We start from the raw sequence: 17,792 nt of genomic DNA, 5'->3' as shown, positions 1-17,792 counted from the left end.
ACTTGAATTTCAGTAAATTCTAGCTATAAATATACTCGTCCCCCCCTTAACCCTGCCCCCCGACCTCGTCCCCTCCCAACCCCGCCCACCTCAAACAACCCCCCCCCCCCGCCCCCCCCCTTCCAAATCTCCCGAATTTGGAGGTCTCAAAGTTGGCAAGTATGCACAACTTACATTTAACTAAAAAGTTATTTTCTTTGTGGTCAACAAAAGAAAAGTAGTGAGAATATCTCCATGTCAAAAAAATTTACTTCTGGCTCCGCCATGATGTAAACACAGACACGCCCCCTGCCGCACACACACATACACAGCGCGCGCCTCTTTTCCGGTCGCCTCTTCCACAGCGCTGCAATAAAACACACTCAGATCTTCTCAGTTTCTAGCCGATACTACATAAAAAAATAACGTAAAATAAGGAAGTAACGCATCATGTAGTAACGGTAACTGAGTTACTGAATATAAAAAATAACGCGTTAGATTACTATTTACCGCCGAAAGTAGCGCCGTTTGTAACGCGTTAGTCCCAATACTGATGATGATCGCTTCAATATAGAGACAACTTGTTTTTCCACTCTACCGGTACTTTAAAGCAATCACCATATTTCAATTGGCTTGAAAGTTCTTAAAAAGCAAATAAGTTTTCCCGTTGTTGTGTGTGTAAGCACGCACACAAATGTTGAACACCCTACCATGCGGGTAGACTTGACGGCTCCCTGATGTCAACTGTTGTCAGTCAGCGTGTCAATGAACGTGAAAGATGCCGTTGTTTTACGTCTTCGCCACGGTGGGCTGACACCGTTTGTCACCGTTGCTGATGGATTCCGCCTCCCTCCGAGGAGCGTGTGCAAACGGCGTCGCTTGAAAGGCTGTCTTTGTGTTTTCACGCTCGCTCACGCACATGTGCACGGCTGGAACTGACAACAAAGACGCACTCTCCAATTGTGAAGAGAGTGTGATTTAGGCTACAAAGGCAAGTCATAAGGCTAATGTTAGCGTCTGCTGTTCCATCGAGAGTTTTTGTTTGAGTAATCAGAAGAAACATGGGATTACATTTGAGGTGCTGTCTTGGGAAGCATGCCCCTAAGACCTTTTTGTGTGATGTTAAACAACAAAAGCTGCTTTCTATCTGATTAGTATCCTAAGAGAAACAAAAGATAGCCGAGTCTTTCAACGTGGCTCGAAAATGTAAATCCAGCCGTGAAATGCGGAGTGTATGACATGGAAGTATCTCAGATATTGTTACGAGAGTTAAAAAGTACTCCGACATAAATTCTCCCACTCACTTCAGGTCAACATAGGATAGGGACTGTAAGATCTCTTGAGCATGAAACGACCTCCCTCAACAAGCTAGTGTTGTTAAACGGTCCAGGAGAAAAGAGAGCGCATTCATCCTCACCTTTCTGACCCCTATTCTGTCACTCTTGCATTGAAGAATAGCGTGCCTCTCACGCACAGTGGGCTCTAAACCCCCTCCGGGCCAATTGGAGCCACTAATGTAAGACACAAAGTAAAACGAACGCCCAGGAAAGGTCTTCAGCTGTGACCTTGGCTTTGACGATTCTTTGCTCTGTTTTGTCAGGGCGGTCTCATGGTACCCAGTCACATGTCCCGCGTTCCTATGCTGGAATGTTGAGGTGTGATTTATTTTCTGTTAAGGGTATCAAATGGACGACAACTTGTGCTCATGTTTTGAGATTTAGCTAAGAGCACCTGGGATCCACATATTCCCATGATAATTAGGCTGTGACCCATTGTAATCAATGTTAAACCAAGCAAATTAATTATTGCTAAAGGTGGGAATATTTATGCACCACGATTATGATTACGATTCAGGGGCTACGATTCCATTATAAATTGATTATTTATGCATCTTTAATTATTATATTGTATGTTATTGATATATTGTAAATTATTATATATCATAGGTGTATTATATTTCATTGTTAACGATGTCTATAAAACGCTACTCCTTTGGCTAATGGCGTATGTGGTATTGCATAATTTTGGAGTGCACACAGCATAGATAGATAGACATGTACAGGTGAAACAAAAAATATTACAACATGGTGCAAAAGTCCATGTCAGCAATTCAACTTCAAATGTGAAACTGATTTGTGATACAAACGCATTACATGCAAAGTGAGATATGTCGAGCCTTAATTTGTTCCAATTTTAATGATCATGGCTTACAGTTTTTAAAAATCCCAAATTGTCATTGACTTTCAGTTTTAGGTTTTCAAAAGCTGTTAGCCATAACCATCAAAATGATATCTAAAAAAGGCTTGAAATGTTTGTAAAATGTTTTACTTTTTGAAAGAAAATAGATGTATCATATATATAGATATAGATATAGATATACCGTATGTATACATACACACACACACACATATATATATATATATATATATATATATATATATAGATAGATATAGATATAGATATATGTATACATACATATGTGTACATAAATGCACATTTATGTATATATATATGTATGTATATATGCATATGTATGTATATATATGTATGTATATGTATATATATATATTTATGTATGTATGTATGTATGTATACATGTATACTTATATGTATATATGTATGTATGTACAGAATATACGTATATATGTATGTATGTATGTACAGTATGTATGTACAGTATATATATGTATATATATATGTGTGTGTGTGTGTATATGTATATATATATGTGTGTGTGTGTATATATATATATATGTGTGTGTATATGTATATATATGTATATATATGTATATAAGTATGTACAGTCGTGGTCAAAAGTTTACATACACTTGTAAAGAACATAATGTCATGGCTGTCTTGAGTTTCCAATCATTTCTACAACTCTTATTTTTTTGTGATACATTGATTGGAGCACATACTTGTTGGTCACAAAAAAACATTCATGAAGTTTGGTTCTTTTATGAATTTATTATGGGTCTACTGAAAATGTGAGCAAATCTGCTGGGTCAAAAGTATACATACAGCAATGTTAATATTTGGTTAAATGTCCTTTGGCAAGTTTCACTGCAATAAGGCGCTTTTGGTAGCCATCCACAAACTTCTGATTGAATTTTTGAGCACTCCTTTTGACAAAATTGGTACAGTTCAGCTAAATGTGTTAGTTTTTTGACATGGACTTGTTTCTTCAGCATTGTCCACATGTTCTCAATAGGGTTTAAGTCAGGACTTTGGGAAGGCCATTCTAAAACCTTAATTCTAGCCTGAGCACTTTTGACGTGTGTTTGGGGTCATTGTCCTGTTGGAACACCCAACTGCGCCCAACCTCCGGGCTGATTATTTTAGGTTGTCCTGAAGAATTTGGAGGTTATCCTCCTTTTTCATTGTACCATTTACTCTCTGTAAAGCACCAGTTCCATTGGCAGCAAAACATGCCCAGAGCATAATACTACCACCACCATGCTTGACGGTAGGAAGGGTTTTTCCTGGGATTAAAGGCCTCACCTTTTCTCCTCCAAACATCGCTGGGTATTCGGTACAGCTCAATTTTTGTTTCATCTGACCACATAACTTTCCTCCAGAAGGTCTTATCTTTGTCTTTGTGATCAGCAGCAAACTTTGGACGAGCCTTAAGGTTTCGCTTCTGGAGCAAGGGCTTCCTTCTTGCATGGTAGCCTCTCAGCCCAAGGCTATGCAAAACTCGCTTGACTGTGAACACTGACACCTGTCTTCCAGCAGCTTCCAATTCATTGCAGACCTGCTTTTTGGTGATTCTCGGTTGACTCTTGATCAACCTGACCAATTTTCTCTCAGCAGCAGGTGATAGCTTGCGTTTTCTTCCTGATCGTGGCAGTGACAAAACTGTGCCATGCACTTTTTACTTACGAACAATTGCCTGCACAGTTGCTCTTGGGACCTTAAGCTGCTTTGGAATGGCTCCAAGTGACTTTCCTGACTTGTTCAAGTCAATGATTAGTTTTTTCAGATCTGTGCTGAGGTCATTTGACTTTCCCAATGTTGCGTTTGTAACCGAGTCTAATGACTGCATCACATGAGCCCTATTTAAATGGGCTCAGAGAAGTCAACAGGTGTCGTCAATCATAGTCACTCACATGAAGTTAAAAGGCCAAGCCATGAAGCTAATTTAGGGACGGCGTGGCGCAGTGGAAGAATGGCCGTGCGCGACCCGAGGGTCCCTGGTTCAATCCCCACCTAGTACCAACCTCGTCATGTCTGTTGTGTCCTGAGCAAGACACTTCACCCTTGCTCCTGATGGGTGCTGGTTAGCGCCTTGCATGGCAGCTCCCTCCATCAGTGTGTGAATGTGTGTGTGAATGGGTAAATGTGGAAGTAGTGTCAAAGCGCTTTGAGTACCTTGAAGGTAGAAAAGCGCTATACAAGTACAACCCATTTATCATTTATTATCATAATTTGATTTGATTATAGCTTTTTAAAATTGATAATGTATGTTGCTGTATGTATACATTTGACCAAGCAGATTTGGTCACATTTTCAGTAGACCAATAATATGCTCCAATCACTCTATCACAAAACAATAAGAGTTGTAGAAGTTATTGGAAACTCAAGACAGCCATGACATTATGTCCTTCAAAAGTGTATGTAAACTTTTGACCATGACTGTATGTATGTATGTATGTATGTATATATATATTGAACACAGATAAGCAGATGTAAAGCGTCCATGTTTCTATACTTGAACTTCCGAGGCACATAATTTAAAAGTCTATCTAACTGTAACCACATGTTTGATAGCCGCATTGCCGAGAATGTGGTAAAATGTATCGTGATAATCTTCGAGAGCCCACAAACCATGTGCGGCTGTACAATAATTACAGATTATTTTCTAAATAGATCCCCTTTGGGTCATAAAAAGCCTAAAATAGCCTTTGGAGGCTTGTTAGAATTTACAGTACAACTTTGCCTTGAAGTCATGTGTCAAACACAAAAGCCTCTTAATGCTGCTAATTTAATTTAATTGATTTTAGCCGCTAGTGGCCGAGTGATTGCGTTATAGAGAGGATGTTCTTGGTGGAGGATTTTACCAAGGCTTTGGGCAAGAGTGCTCAATGATGTTGTAAAAACTTTTTGTTTAACTTCCATCCATCCATCCATTCTACCGCTTGTCCCTATCAGGGTTGCGGGTGGTGCTGGAACTTATCTCAGCTGCATTCTTGGGGAAGGTTTACTTAAGTGTGGAAAATCAGGTCATGAATTCTCGAACAGTTGTCATGTTCTTTCACTCTGATTTATGTAGGATTTTCCTTTGCTATTAAACATTTTGGTAACACTTTGGTATGGGGAACATATTCACCATTAACTATTTTCTTATTAAAGTAACAAAGACTTAATTTAGAGTTATTTGGACACTAGGGGAACATATAAGGGTTAGAGTTAGGGTTAGGGTTACTAATAAGCAATAATTTTGAGGTTATTGAGGGAAGACTCTTAGTTAATGGCTTACTGGTTGTATGATAAGGCCATGCAGAATAAGTACTTAATAATGACTACTTAACAGCCAATATGTCACTAATTTGCATGTCAATAAGCAATTAATTAATGGTGTGTGTTCCCCATACAAAAGTGTTACCAACATTTTTTTTCTCGTCATTTAAAATGGGGACAGCACATGTTATTGAGCATATACATATGCAAATATGTCAGATTTGATCCATCTATAGTCCACAGACAGGTTGGGTAACACAGACATTTAAAGAACATTACCATTGACAATAAACCGAGAGAAAGGCCAGGATCACCATCACAGAGTCATTCACATTCAGTTATTTAAAGGAGATCTCAAAAGACTTGTACTTGCTAAAAAATAAAAATAAAATGTAGACTCAGGTACTGTACTATAAAGTGCTGTAGTGCAGGTGTTCTTAACCTTTTCGACCTCAGGGCCCAACTTCTCCACTCCAGAGGGACACAATATTAACACTTAATTAGTCATATCACTCTTGATTTTAATCATATTCAATGATAATGTCTAACCCACCTGTCGGGCGGCGTGGCTCGGTTGATAGAGCGGCCATGCCAGCAACTTGGTTTCAGGTTCGATCCCAGCTCCCCCATCTTAGCACTTTATCCACCTGCTCCCAATGCCACCCACACTGGTTTAAATGTAGCTTAGAGATGTTGATAATGGGTTTCACTATGTAAAGCGCTTTGAGTCTGCAGAGCAAATCGCTATATAAAAACTGTTCATTGATTGATTACTTACAGTTTACAACCTGTCAAATGATATGAAACCATATTTCAATTACAAATATTTATTTAACATATAAACTTTAGGCTTAGGTTAGGCTGATTAGGAAAAAAATCAAACCAAATATACTGCATAAGTAAGGACTCATAAGTTAACTGTTGAAAACTACATTAACACACAATTATTTAGTGCTAAAATATTTACCCATCCATTTTCTCCTGCTTGTCCCTCTCAGGGTCGTGGGGGGGCTAAATAAACTAAATTACTAATAAATAAATATGTTTCTTAACTAAACTGCCAATAAAAGTTAATCGCAAATGAAAATTCAGCTCTACCACTTTAGTCATAATTTTTGCGCTTGAAGGGGAACTGCACTCTTATTTTTTACAATCATTATCAGAGACGAGCACATATTTCTTTTTTTTAGGATCCCAATGATTTAAAAAAACGCTTGCAAAACGCAGCTAATGGCAGTCACCGTTCTAGCCTTACGGGCCCTCTAAAATAACTTCAAAACCCTCCAACATTTATATACAACACTGCAAGTCTATATATAATGTAGTAACAAACACGTTCATAAAAATGTGTAAAATGTTCAAAATTTACCGTATTTTGGTCATTTTATGCATTTTATGTATTATCGGAACTTATTTCCTCAGCGCATTTATTTCAGTTTCCATAGCACTGACTTGAAATGTGTGTTCCTACTTCCGGAAACAACCACAAGTGCGATGTAATCATGGCAGACCTGGTAATAAACAACAAAAATGACTATTTTTGTACAAGTGAGGATTCAGAACTTTATTTTTTTGAACCTGAATATACTGAGGATAAACTGCTGCTTATATAAGCGAGCATGAAGAAAGGCCGGAACGTTGGAGCAGTCAGAAGTCGAGAGAGTGAGGTCGTCGTGGCTTGAACCTGTAAATTTGGAACTTGGAGCCAAGCTATGCAGACATATATGGCGTGTTTACCCAAAGTCAACTTGAATAAACTTCCCCTGACAGCTGGAACAAACAGACAACTGTCCATCGAGTGAGTCTCTATAATATTGTTATTGATACACATAGCACACCATGCCTGTTATTACAACTACATACAGTATGGAGCTTGATGTGTACAAACAAAACATGAAATGTGGGCTACTACTTTACAGATACTGTAATAAGATTTTTAAAATGTCTTCAGTCAAAACAAATTGGTGTCCAATCGCATTGTGCTGTGCATTGCAAACTCAAAAACTGATTCAGCTGCTGACACAAAAGCTAGTTTATCTCTTGCCGTAGCTAGCTCATGGCATTACTACGCTATTACTACGCTAGAAAAATAGTTAATCAGTGTTTGATCTTACAATAACAAAGGTTGCTACAGCTTGGTTATTATACAGGTTACGGAACGTAAATCCTACTCAGTGGTCTAGTGGTTAGATTGTCCGCCCTGAGATCGGTAGATTGTGAGTTCAAACCCTGGCCGAGTTATACCAAAGACGATAAAAATGGGACCCATTACCTCTCTGCTTGGCACCCAGCATCAAGGGTTGGAATTGGGGGTTATATCACCAAAATGATTCCCGGGCGCGGCCACCGCTGCTGCCCACTGCTCCCCACTACTCCCCTCACCTCAAAGGGGGTGAACAAGAGGATGGGTCAAATGCAGAGGGCAAATTTCACCACACCTAGTGTGTGTGTGACAATCATTGGTACTTTAACTTTAACTTTAAATGAGGTATTGTTGGTGGTTTTTGGGCGCATTTTTAAAGGGTTGGAATTGGGGGTTAAATCACCAAAATGATTCCCGGGCGTGGCCACCGCTGCTGCCCACTGCTCCCCACTGCTCCCCTCACCTCCCAGGGGGGGAACAAGGGATTGGGTCAAATGCAGAGGACACATTTCACCACACCTAGTGTGTGTATGACAATCATTGGTACTTTAACTTTAACTTTAACATTAAATGAGGCGTTGTTGGTGGTTTTTGGATGCATTTTTAAAGTGATTTAGCGACAGAATGAATTGCTCCACCAAGAACTAGCCGATTTTTGCAAATTAGAATGCAAAAAACAACAACATTTTGTCTTCTTGTCTTTCATTAGGATTGTGAACGATTCCCCTTTCGGACTTTAGCTCCAGACTTCTTCTGTTTGTTTCAGATTGTCATTGCTGCCACAAGTGGTGTTAAAGTGGATTACAACTGAGTACCACAGCTGAGAAACAGATATTTATGGCAGCCATCTAGGTGCGCTCGCAGTCCAACAATGGGCCTCGGCCCTATGGTTAAGAAACACTGCTGTAGTGTGTTGCACATAGCCCAAATGAAGGATGTATACATATAGATTGGCTTATTTATGTGCTCAATTATAACATTGCATGTATTGCCATTTACTGTTGTATTTAATATTTTAAGTGGTGACCAATCTGTTTACTTTTGAAACAAGCTTTTAATTGACCCTCTTACTGCAGGTGGTAAGCTATTCCATAGTATGTATCTAACGTGAGGAAAAACATGTTTTGACCAAAATGTTTTCCCACATGAACTCATGCTTTCTTAAGCTTTTTTTCTCGCACTAAGTTTCATTAATCAATTTAATTACATGAAAAAAAAACAACCATGTTAACACCTAGAAAATGCTACGTATTTTATTTCATATACTTTAGATCAAAAGGCCAAGGGCTATAATAAATAGGAATTATATTACCTAGTAAGTTACAAGAGAAACCTTCTTGTTTTAGTGTGTATAAAATTTGACAAGACAAAATGGTACAATAAAAAAGGTAAGTGATGACTTTAATATTTTCTCGTCAAGCAGTTCCTCACTTGGCTCCTCCGTGCTTATTTTTGTTTTTACATGCTTTTTACTGTGTGTACGTGTGTGTGAGTGTGTTTTTTTTTAGATTAGGGTTGTATTTATGTAATGAAGGTGGGAGGCACTGTTTTTTAAAATGGTTGTAAGTGTAAAACACTTTATATGTATGAAAAGTAAGGCTGTCAAGTGATTATTTTTTTAATCATATTAATCATACTCTTGAATTGTGACTATCAGGATTAATCGCAGGTTATTACTCGCTTACAGAGTTAACATTTGCTTAAGAAAATACCACAATATTTGGACACAAATGCAATTGTATTGTCAGAATGTCATCCAAGAACGTTTTTAAACTCACTGAAAGTCATTGATTTGCTCAAAACTTGGTGACAGAGTAGTGAGATTTAAGTGCACATTTTTAAATTATTTGCAATAAAATAGCAAACAAGGTACAGATAGTAAACACACGCACAAACAACGTAACATTGTGCACCATTTATATCGGCATTTAATCTTCCTTTGAAGGAGTTAATAAACAAGCAAATAAACAAGATCATTTCCCGTTTTTAGATGACAGTGCTGATCGCTTTTTTTGATACGATGCGACCCCAGGTAATTACAATGACCAATTACCTGGTAATTATAAGTAAGAAAAATAGTAAGCAAAATAAATTCAGCATCAGCCAGAAGTTGCAACATGTTGCACTTGTTTGTGTAGTACAGTTTGTTTGTCCATGTTAGATATTTGCTCCTCCAGTTTGTACGACGGATCAGCTTGGGTGACACGCAGGACATCTTCTTGCAGCACTTTGTCTTCATTGATGTCAGGTGGCCTACATGTGCCGGCTGTGCATTTTGCAAAAGCATTATAAAGGTGTACCCCGCCTTCCGCCCGAATGCAGCTGAGATAGGCTCCAGCACCCCCTGCGACCCCAAAAGGGACAAGCGGTAGAAAATGGAAGAATGGATTATAAAATGTATTTGTTGTCCTTTGAGACACTTGTGATTTAGGGCTATATAAATAAACATTGATTGATTGATTGATTGTTGTACTTTTGTTTACAACATTGACGCAAGTAAACTCCGCCAGTGTTGTTTGTCATCCTCAGGCCCCGTTTACACTAAGCCGGCTATGGTTATCCAGGGTAAATCACACTTAACCTTATCCTTGTCCACACACACACACACAATGGTCGTTTAAAGGGGAACATTATCACAATTTCAGAAGGGTTAAAACCATTAAAAATCAGTTTTTTTCAAAATTTTACCCATCACGCAATACCCCTAAAAAAAAGCTTCAAAGTGCCTGATTTTAACCATCGTTATATACACCCGTCCATTTTCCTGTGACGTCACATAGTGATGCCAATACAAACAAACATGGTGGATAGAACAGCAAGGTATAGCGACATTAGCTCGGATTCAGGCTCGGATTTCAGCGGCTTAAGCGATTCAACAGATTACGCATGTATTGAAACGGATGGTTGTAGTGTGGAGGCAGGTAGCCTCCACACGAAATTGAAAAACGAAATTGAAGAAGAAACTGAAGCTATTGAGCCATATCGGTTTGAACCGTATGCAAGCGAAACCAACGAAAATGACACGACAGTGTTGCTTTTTTTAAACTAAATTATTGGTAAACACAGTTTATATATAATAATTTACGTAAAACCGCGAGTAATGAATACAATTTTCATCAATTAATTTATTCTGTAGACATACCCTCATCCGCTCTCTTTTCCTGAAAGCTGATCTGTCCAGTTTTGGAGTTGATGTCAGCAGGCCAGGGAAGCTATTCTTCTCTTGATCATCTTCGGTGGCAAAAGGGACGGTAGAAGCGGTGTGAGCCAAGACATCCAGGGGGTTTAGCTCGCTCGTCTGCGGGAACAAACTGCCGCCATTGCTCGCCGTGCTACCGAGGTCCCTGAATAGCTCACACACTCCGGCAGATTCAATGGGGGTCTGGCGGCAGATTTCTTTGACTTTATCATTGGAAATGCATCTGCTTTGAGTGTCGCAGGATATCCACACATTCTTGCCATCTCTGTCGTAGCATAGCTTTCGTCGGTAAAGTGTGCGGAACAAACGACTGACCATTTCGTCGGCTTTCCCTACACCCTCGTATTTTGAACAAATTTTGTCCAATTTCTTGCCACTTTCGCATCTTTGGGCCACTGGTGCAACTTGAATCCGTCCCTGTTCGTGTTGTTACACCCTCCGACAACACACCGACGAGGCATGATGTCTCCAAGGTACGGAAAACAGTCGAAAAACGGAAAATAACAGAGCTGATTTGACTCAGTGTTTGTAATGTGTTTGAGAAAATGGCGGATTGCTTCCCGATGTGACGTCACGTTGTGACATCATCGCTCCGAGAGCGAATAATAGAAAGGCGTTAAATTCGCCAAAATTCACCCATTTAGAGTTCGGAAATTGGTTTAAAAAAATTTGGTCTTTTTTCTGCAACATCAAGGTATATATTGACGCTTACATAGGTCTGGTGATAATGTTCCCCTTTAAGAACCCCCCCAAACCCCCCCCCCCCCCGTCAGCCGGCGCAACGTGACCTAATACGCATGCACGGAAAATGCGCACATCACAGTCACCTCCAGTGTTGCTTTGTGTGCAAATTCTTAAATGTAACTTATCTGAACAATATCCAGTGTTGTGGTATTTCAATTAACTGGAATCCAGTAGTGAATCATACCTGAACCATCATAAATTAATCAAATCTTTATTGGACACGTGAAAGTAAACAACGTGACAAAGAACATTTTACATCAGTCAATCTAGGGATCTAGATATCTGGTCAGGACACTCCTCACTCTTTTACCTTCACCTTCATTGTCCATTAGTTTTTGGTGACTTTATATACTCTGGACCTAGACGTTGAGTCCTCGACATACCTGGCGGACAAAAACTGATACAATCTGCTTTGCCAGTCCAAAAGCATTCGCCGTTCTACATAGTCTTCCCTCGACGGCCAGGTAATACCTTTTATCACATCCATGGGATGTTGTCGCTCCTTTGACAAATGGACAAAGTTTTTCGGTAAGTATAATCACAGCTGACCTCAACATTTGAAAGTTCTCTTGCCGTGTGAGATGTGTTGTATCCGAAATAGCTGCAATCGCTTTCTCTTAAGGTATTCATGTGTGATTTCCACAAGCGTCTGTACAGACAGAAGGAGAAACAAGGGCATGTCTGGATGACTCGCCTCCATATTTGCAGTGGTTAGCTGCGAGTTACATAACCGCTTTATTATGAAGCTGGCTGTGGCACGTTCTTTCTGACGTCACTTCCTGTGTGGGGCGCAGTCTTTCTGGCGTCATTTCCTCTCCGAACTCAGTTTGTAAATGATCAATGAGTCCATACAAAGCTATGAGCCGGAGATTCAAGAAATACACGGCGCACTTACCCGTGTAAAAATGTGTATGAGGAGGGGAACCTTAAACGCTGGTTTAGTGTGGCTGAAACGGGGCTTAGGCTAAATAATTTTTCGTTTAAGGGGTTAACCGGCTTAGTATAGACATAGCCTCTGTCGAGGTAGCATTCATGCTAACGGCACCATCCTCACATACGTATTTGCTTAAAGATGCTATGTTAAACTTGTTGTGTGCCGATAAGAAAGTTTGTCGCAGCAATACCAACAAATTACCTTAGTTGTATCTACATTTCTGTCGGAATGTGTTTTCAAGGGAAATAAAGGGCTTTGGATGTTTGGCTAAAATCAATTGCAAGAGCCATATTGAAAGGCTAAGCGTCATCGTTCACTATAGCGCTACACGTAATATTTCCGAACTATTCTGTGGAAAATAACATTGCACGGCTATGACACGATGGAGAAATTCTGTGAGTCTTTAGATAAGAAGACCCTTTGTCGTTACAAGGAGCAAACAGCTGTAATTGGATGCAAGGATCCATACAAGATCGACAAGTCTGAATGGAGTTGAGACCACAACATCTTCTCCGAAGTCTCATACATGGACTTTGTGAACAACTTATTTTTTTCAACCAGGCCCATTTTACACCTTGAAGGACTTTCAAAATGATAAGAGTCTAGAAAGCTATGACCCCTTTGTTTGCGGATGTGTTTGTGAGGTTTGTGTTTATCTGCATAAACCCAGTGGACATTGATTGATTGATTGATTGAGACTTTTATTAGTAGATTGCACAGTGAAGTACATATTCCGCACAATTGACCACTAAATGGTAACACCCGAATAAGTATTTCAACTTGTTTAAGTCGCGGTCCACTTAAATTGATTCATGATACAGATATATACTATCATCGTGCTGTCAAGGCTAGAGTCATGCACTCACAGAAATGACACCCTGGATAAGCACAGATAACCAATCTAATGTCATCTCAGCACACTGTAACTGTAAGGCAGGATTGGGAGATAAAGTTCTCATGTCAATTCACCTTTGTTTTATGTGGAGGCTACTGTCGGGATGAGAGAAATAAGTACTTTTTTTTATCAATTGCTAACAAAGTTATTTGACCAAGCACATCAAGTTAATTCAAAGTAGGGCTGTCATCAGCTCAGTGGCCTTGTGGTTAGAGTGTCCACCCTGAGACTGGGAGGTCGTGAGTCATACCAAAGACTACAAAAAATGGGACCTGATTGGCAGCATCAAGGGTTGGAATTGGGGGTTTAATCACCAAATGATTCCCGAGCGCGGCGCACACTGCTGCTCACTGCTCCCCTCACCTCCCAGAGGGTGAACATGGAGATGGGTCAAATGCAGAGGACACATTTCACCACACCTAGTGTGTGTGTGACAATCGTTGGGACTTTAACTTTAACTTTATTTAGTGTTGATTAATTTTTACTTACAAAATGTTCTTGCCTGAAATGAAATGATACGGACAAACACAAAGTTGTCAAAGTACGTCACATCTCGGTTGATTGCAGCCATCCATGCTCACCTTCGCCGTTCACTCTTCTTTTCAGTCGTGTCCGTTTGTCCAGAAATACACTTAGGAATTCAATAAAATCTAGTTTTATTTCTCCCACCGCACACGTTGTCCGCATTACCAGTGTCACTTGATCAGCAGCAATGAGCGTGTTTACAAACGAGGCCTTCTAATATGGCCAACGGAAATGCATTTTGAGAAATTTAGAAAAATCCGAAGCCCTCTATTGGCCGCTGGGCGCACCGCTGTGACACTCATCACTCATCTTCGCTCTGGCCGTGTGCCGACCTTCAGGTTTAAGCACGGTCTTAACAAACAATGTGATTAATGTTCAGTTATTCATGATAACGCAATATTTATTTTAAATCAATCATATGCGTCAATGCGTTAACATACACAGCCCTAATGAACAGAGCTATACGAATATAGCTTTATTGGTTGATTTATTCTTCACAGATGTGTTTTGTTAAATAAACCTCATATTTTTTATCTAGTGTAAGCTTTTTTAGATAACTGGAGCCATTCTGTTTATGTAAGTAATAAGATAATCAATACAATATTTTTAAGTTAAAAAATGCTTTGGAAATTAAATATAGATGTAAAACTACACGATAAACATCTGTAAAATACAATAAATAAAGTATGTTTTTATTTGTATTTTTCTCAGTAATACTGCTATACAGATTATAACAGAATAATTTAATACAATTTCCAGATAAATACATGTGATTGAAAATTTGTCTTCTGTGTATTTACTTAATATATTAGTTACATTTAGTTTTTTTTCTTCCATCCTTTTTTCCCTCCAGCCCCCATATCATTTTCCTGTCTCAGAGCGTGCTGCATGTCGGGATCTCGTCTTCAGGAGTAAACAGCCAGTCTTTGTGTGGGTCCAGGCTGTGCCACGAGATTGCCCACTCTTGGTTTGGTCTGGTTATCGGTGCCAAAGATTGGACGGAGGAATGGATCAGCGAGGGTTTCGCTACTTACCTGGAGGATATAATCTGGGCCCAAGCACAGCAAGTACGGCACACTAAAATTGCTGCGCACTTATTGAAGTTTACTGCTGCTATTTCATGTAACTTAATTATCCAACACTTTCAAAAAAAACACAAGTTAGTAGAGTTAAATTATGACATTGGATGAAACATTATTTCCAAAGAAACTGCTATGGGTGAGGGAGGATGCCAAAGACACGTGACAGAATTGCACACAGAAGGTTCCCATTATTGATGTCGTGCAAACGCGCCTCCTTCACCCGAAGCCTTGCAGTCACATGATCAAAACATCAGCAGCTGAAGACAATGATCCAGTGTATTCTCACGTGGGTTCAACTGGATACCAGTAGGGTCAAGGCGGGGTAAATGTGTGCATGTGTGGTCCGACAAGTAATGTCTAGATGAGTAGATTTTTTTTGGAGACACCCAAAAACAAGAAGAGCAAATATCTACATGTACTAAAATAACAACACTGCATTCCAGGACGCTGGTTAACCTCTGATTTGTTTGGATTATGAAACAGTTGATCCCATACTAAATAATGGAAGTAGAATTAGTTCCAAGGTACAACTATTGTCATCATCAAACCTATTTTAACTTTACAGGGTCATTCTTTTTTTTTACCAAGCGTAAAAATAAGTTAATCACAGCACTTTTAAAAGGGACCTATGATGATTTTAATCTTCTTACCTGTGGTCCAAATAATACTGTATTGTATATTTTTTGGTGCAAATCTTCCTTAAATTTTAATCCACAGTCACATTTATAACCAGTTTTTTGTTTGCAATATGTTTATTTATGGAAGCATTCCCAGATTGAAAATGAGCCACTCCACACCCCAACCTCTCCAAAGTATCATATTGTATCATTATATATTATCATACTATCAAAGTATTGTAATATCAAATATTTTTGAAAATGTACACTGCTCTGTTTAAATATGGTCGAAAATAAACTTAATAAACATTATATATCAATCAATCAATTAAAATGTATTTATATAGCCCTTAATCACAAGTGTCTCAAAGGGCTGCACAAGCCACAACAACATCCTCGGCTCAGATCCCACATGAGGGCAAGAAAAAACTCAACCCAATGGGCTACAATGAGAAACCTTGGAGGGGACCGCAGATGTGGGGACCCTAATATTAATAGGTGTACCTAATAATGTGCCTGGATAAATCTATATTTACCCGGTCACAATATTAGGTACACCTGCACCTGCATTGTTTCAGAGAGTGCATAAAACAGCGGCTTTTACAGGCATTTATCTCACTGCATGCTGATGTTATTATGCACTTGCTCCAAAATAATACTTAACCCTACCTTTTTTGTGTTTCCTCAAAACCTTATGGTTGAGAGCTTGACTTAATGTCCAAATAACAGCGTCCACCTCGCTGTGACGTCACGACATAGCCAGACTGCAAAACCTCACAAACCGAGGCATCCTAAAACTGCGTGAAAGTTCACGCCCAAATGCATGAACCTTATCATTTGATGCTTTGGCATTGTTTAACATGAGTATCCAAGATTGTAACAACATTTATAAGTCAGAACAGACAAAAATCATCATAGATACCCTTTAACATTAACTGTCATACAAGTGTCGCAATAAGTCAATGACTAAGACGTAAGATTAACACGTCATATATAGTGTACATACACTCCATTAGGACTCCAAATGCACATTACCGTAAAGATGTATTAAGCGTAAAAATAAGTTAAACAAGGTAAAAACTAAATGGAGCATTTTGCTTAAACGTTAACAAGTGTAATTATGTACTTTATGGTCACTGCTTTTTTAAATTTGCTCACTGTATGTATTCTGTAACATCATACTTTTATGAGACTTCATAGGTTTATGTTCCCACCAAATTAGGGTCATATTTCCAAATTACGTACATTTTTAGAAATATTGGAATTGACAATTTCCACGGTATTGTAACTAAACAAATGGTTGACTTCTGGCTACTTCACATTTACGTGCCAACGTTTCTCCATTCAGCTTCCTGCGCAGGAATCATTGGAGCAGTTCAACTTGAAAGCGCTGCTGCGGTGGAGGAGACTCTCTGACGAGTTGCAGAATTCAGGAGAGGAGCTTCAGATCCTCAGGTGTGTTTTTCCCTGGTACTACAAACTGCATCGAGAACATAGACAGAACCCTACAGTTGTTCTAAGCAAGTTACAGACCCTCAAAATCTAGAGATGTCCGATAATGGCTTTTTTGCAGATATCCGATATTCCGATATTGTCCAACTCTTAATTACCGATTCCGATATCAACCGATACCGATATATACAGTCGTGGAATTAACACATTATTATGCCTAACTTTGTTGTGATGCCCCGCTGGATGCATTAAACAATGTAACAAGGTTATCCAAACTAAATCAACTCAAGTTATGGAAAAAAATGCCAACATGGCACTGCCATATTTATTATTGAAGCCACAGAGTGCATTATTGGTGGGCGGGGTTGGGGGGTAGCGGGGGTGTATATTGTAGCGTCCCGGAAGAGTTAGTGCTGCAAGGGATTCTGGGTATTCACTTGTGTGTGTGAAAAAACGTAGATATTATGTGACTGGGCCAGCACGCAAAGGCATTGCCTTTAAGGTTTATTGGCGCTCTGTACTTCTCCCTACGTCCGTGTACACAGCGGCGTTTTAAAAAGTCATAAATTTTACTTTTTGAAACTGATACCGATAATTTTGAAACAGATACTGATAATTTCCGATATTACATTTGAAAGCATCTCTATCAAAATCCAATTGCTTGCAGTTGTTGAGCTGGTGTGGGGTTTTAGAATCTCTGTCTGAATGTTCTGAACTTCTGTTTCCATGCCATATTGAGCAGAATAATGCTGCCCAGAAGAG

At 39.3% G+C, this 17,792-nt stretch overlaps 1 protein-coding gene across 3 annotated transcripts in view; it reads left to right on the top strand.

The window, feature by feature from the left end:
• aopep (aminopeptidase O (putative)) overlaps positions 1–17,792 on the top strand; it is a 207,872-nt gene that overhangs the window by 70,697 nt on the left and 119,383 nt on the right. For all 3 annotated transcript variants that reach the window (XM_061928246.1, XM_061928245.1, XM_061928247.1), the window contains 2 exons: positions 14,733–14,946; positions 16,927–17,033. In XM_061928246.1, coding sequence (XP_061784230.1) covers positions 14,733–14,946; positions 16,927–17,033 — 321 coding nt within the window. The remainder of the gene's footprint in view (positions 1–14,732; positions 14,947–16,926; positions 17,034–17,792) is intronic.

This window comes from Nerophis lumbriciformis, linkage group LG33 (genome assembly GCF_033978685.3).
Source record: "Nerophis lumbriciformis linkage group LG33, RoL_Nlum_v2.1, whole genome shotgun sequence".
Lineage (NCBI taxonomy): Eukaryota > Metazoa > Chordata > Actinopteri > Syngnathiformes > Syngnathidae > Nerophis > Nerophis lumbriciformis.
The sequence above is the reverse complement of the archived record's forward strand: the minus strand, read 5'-3'. Positions and strand labels throughout refer to the sequence as shown.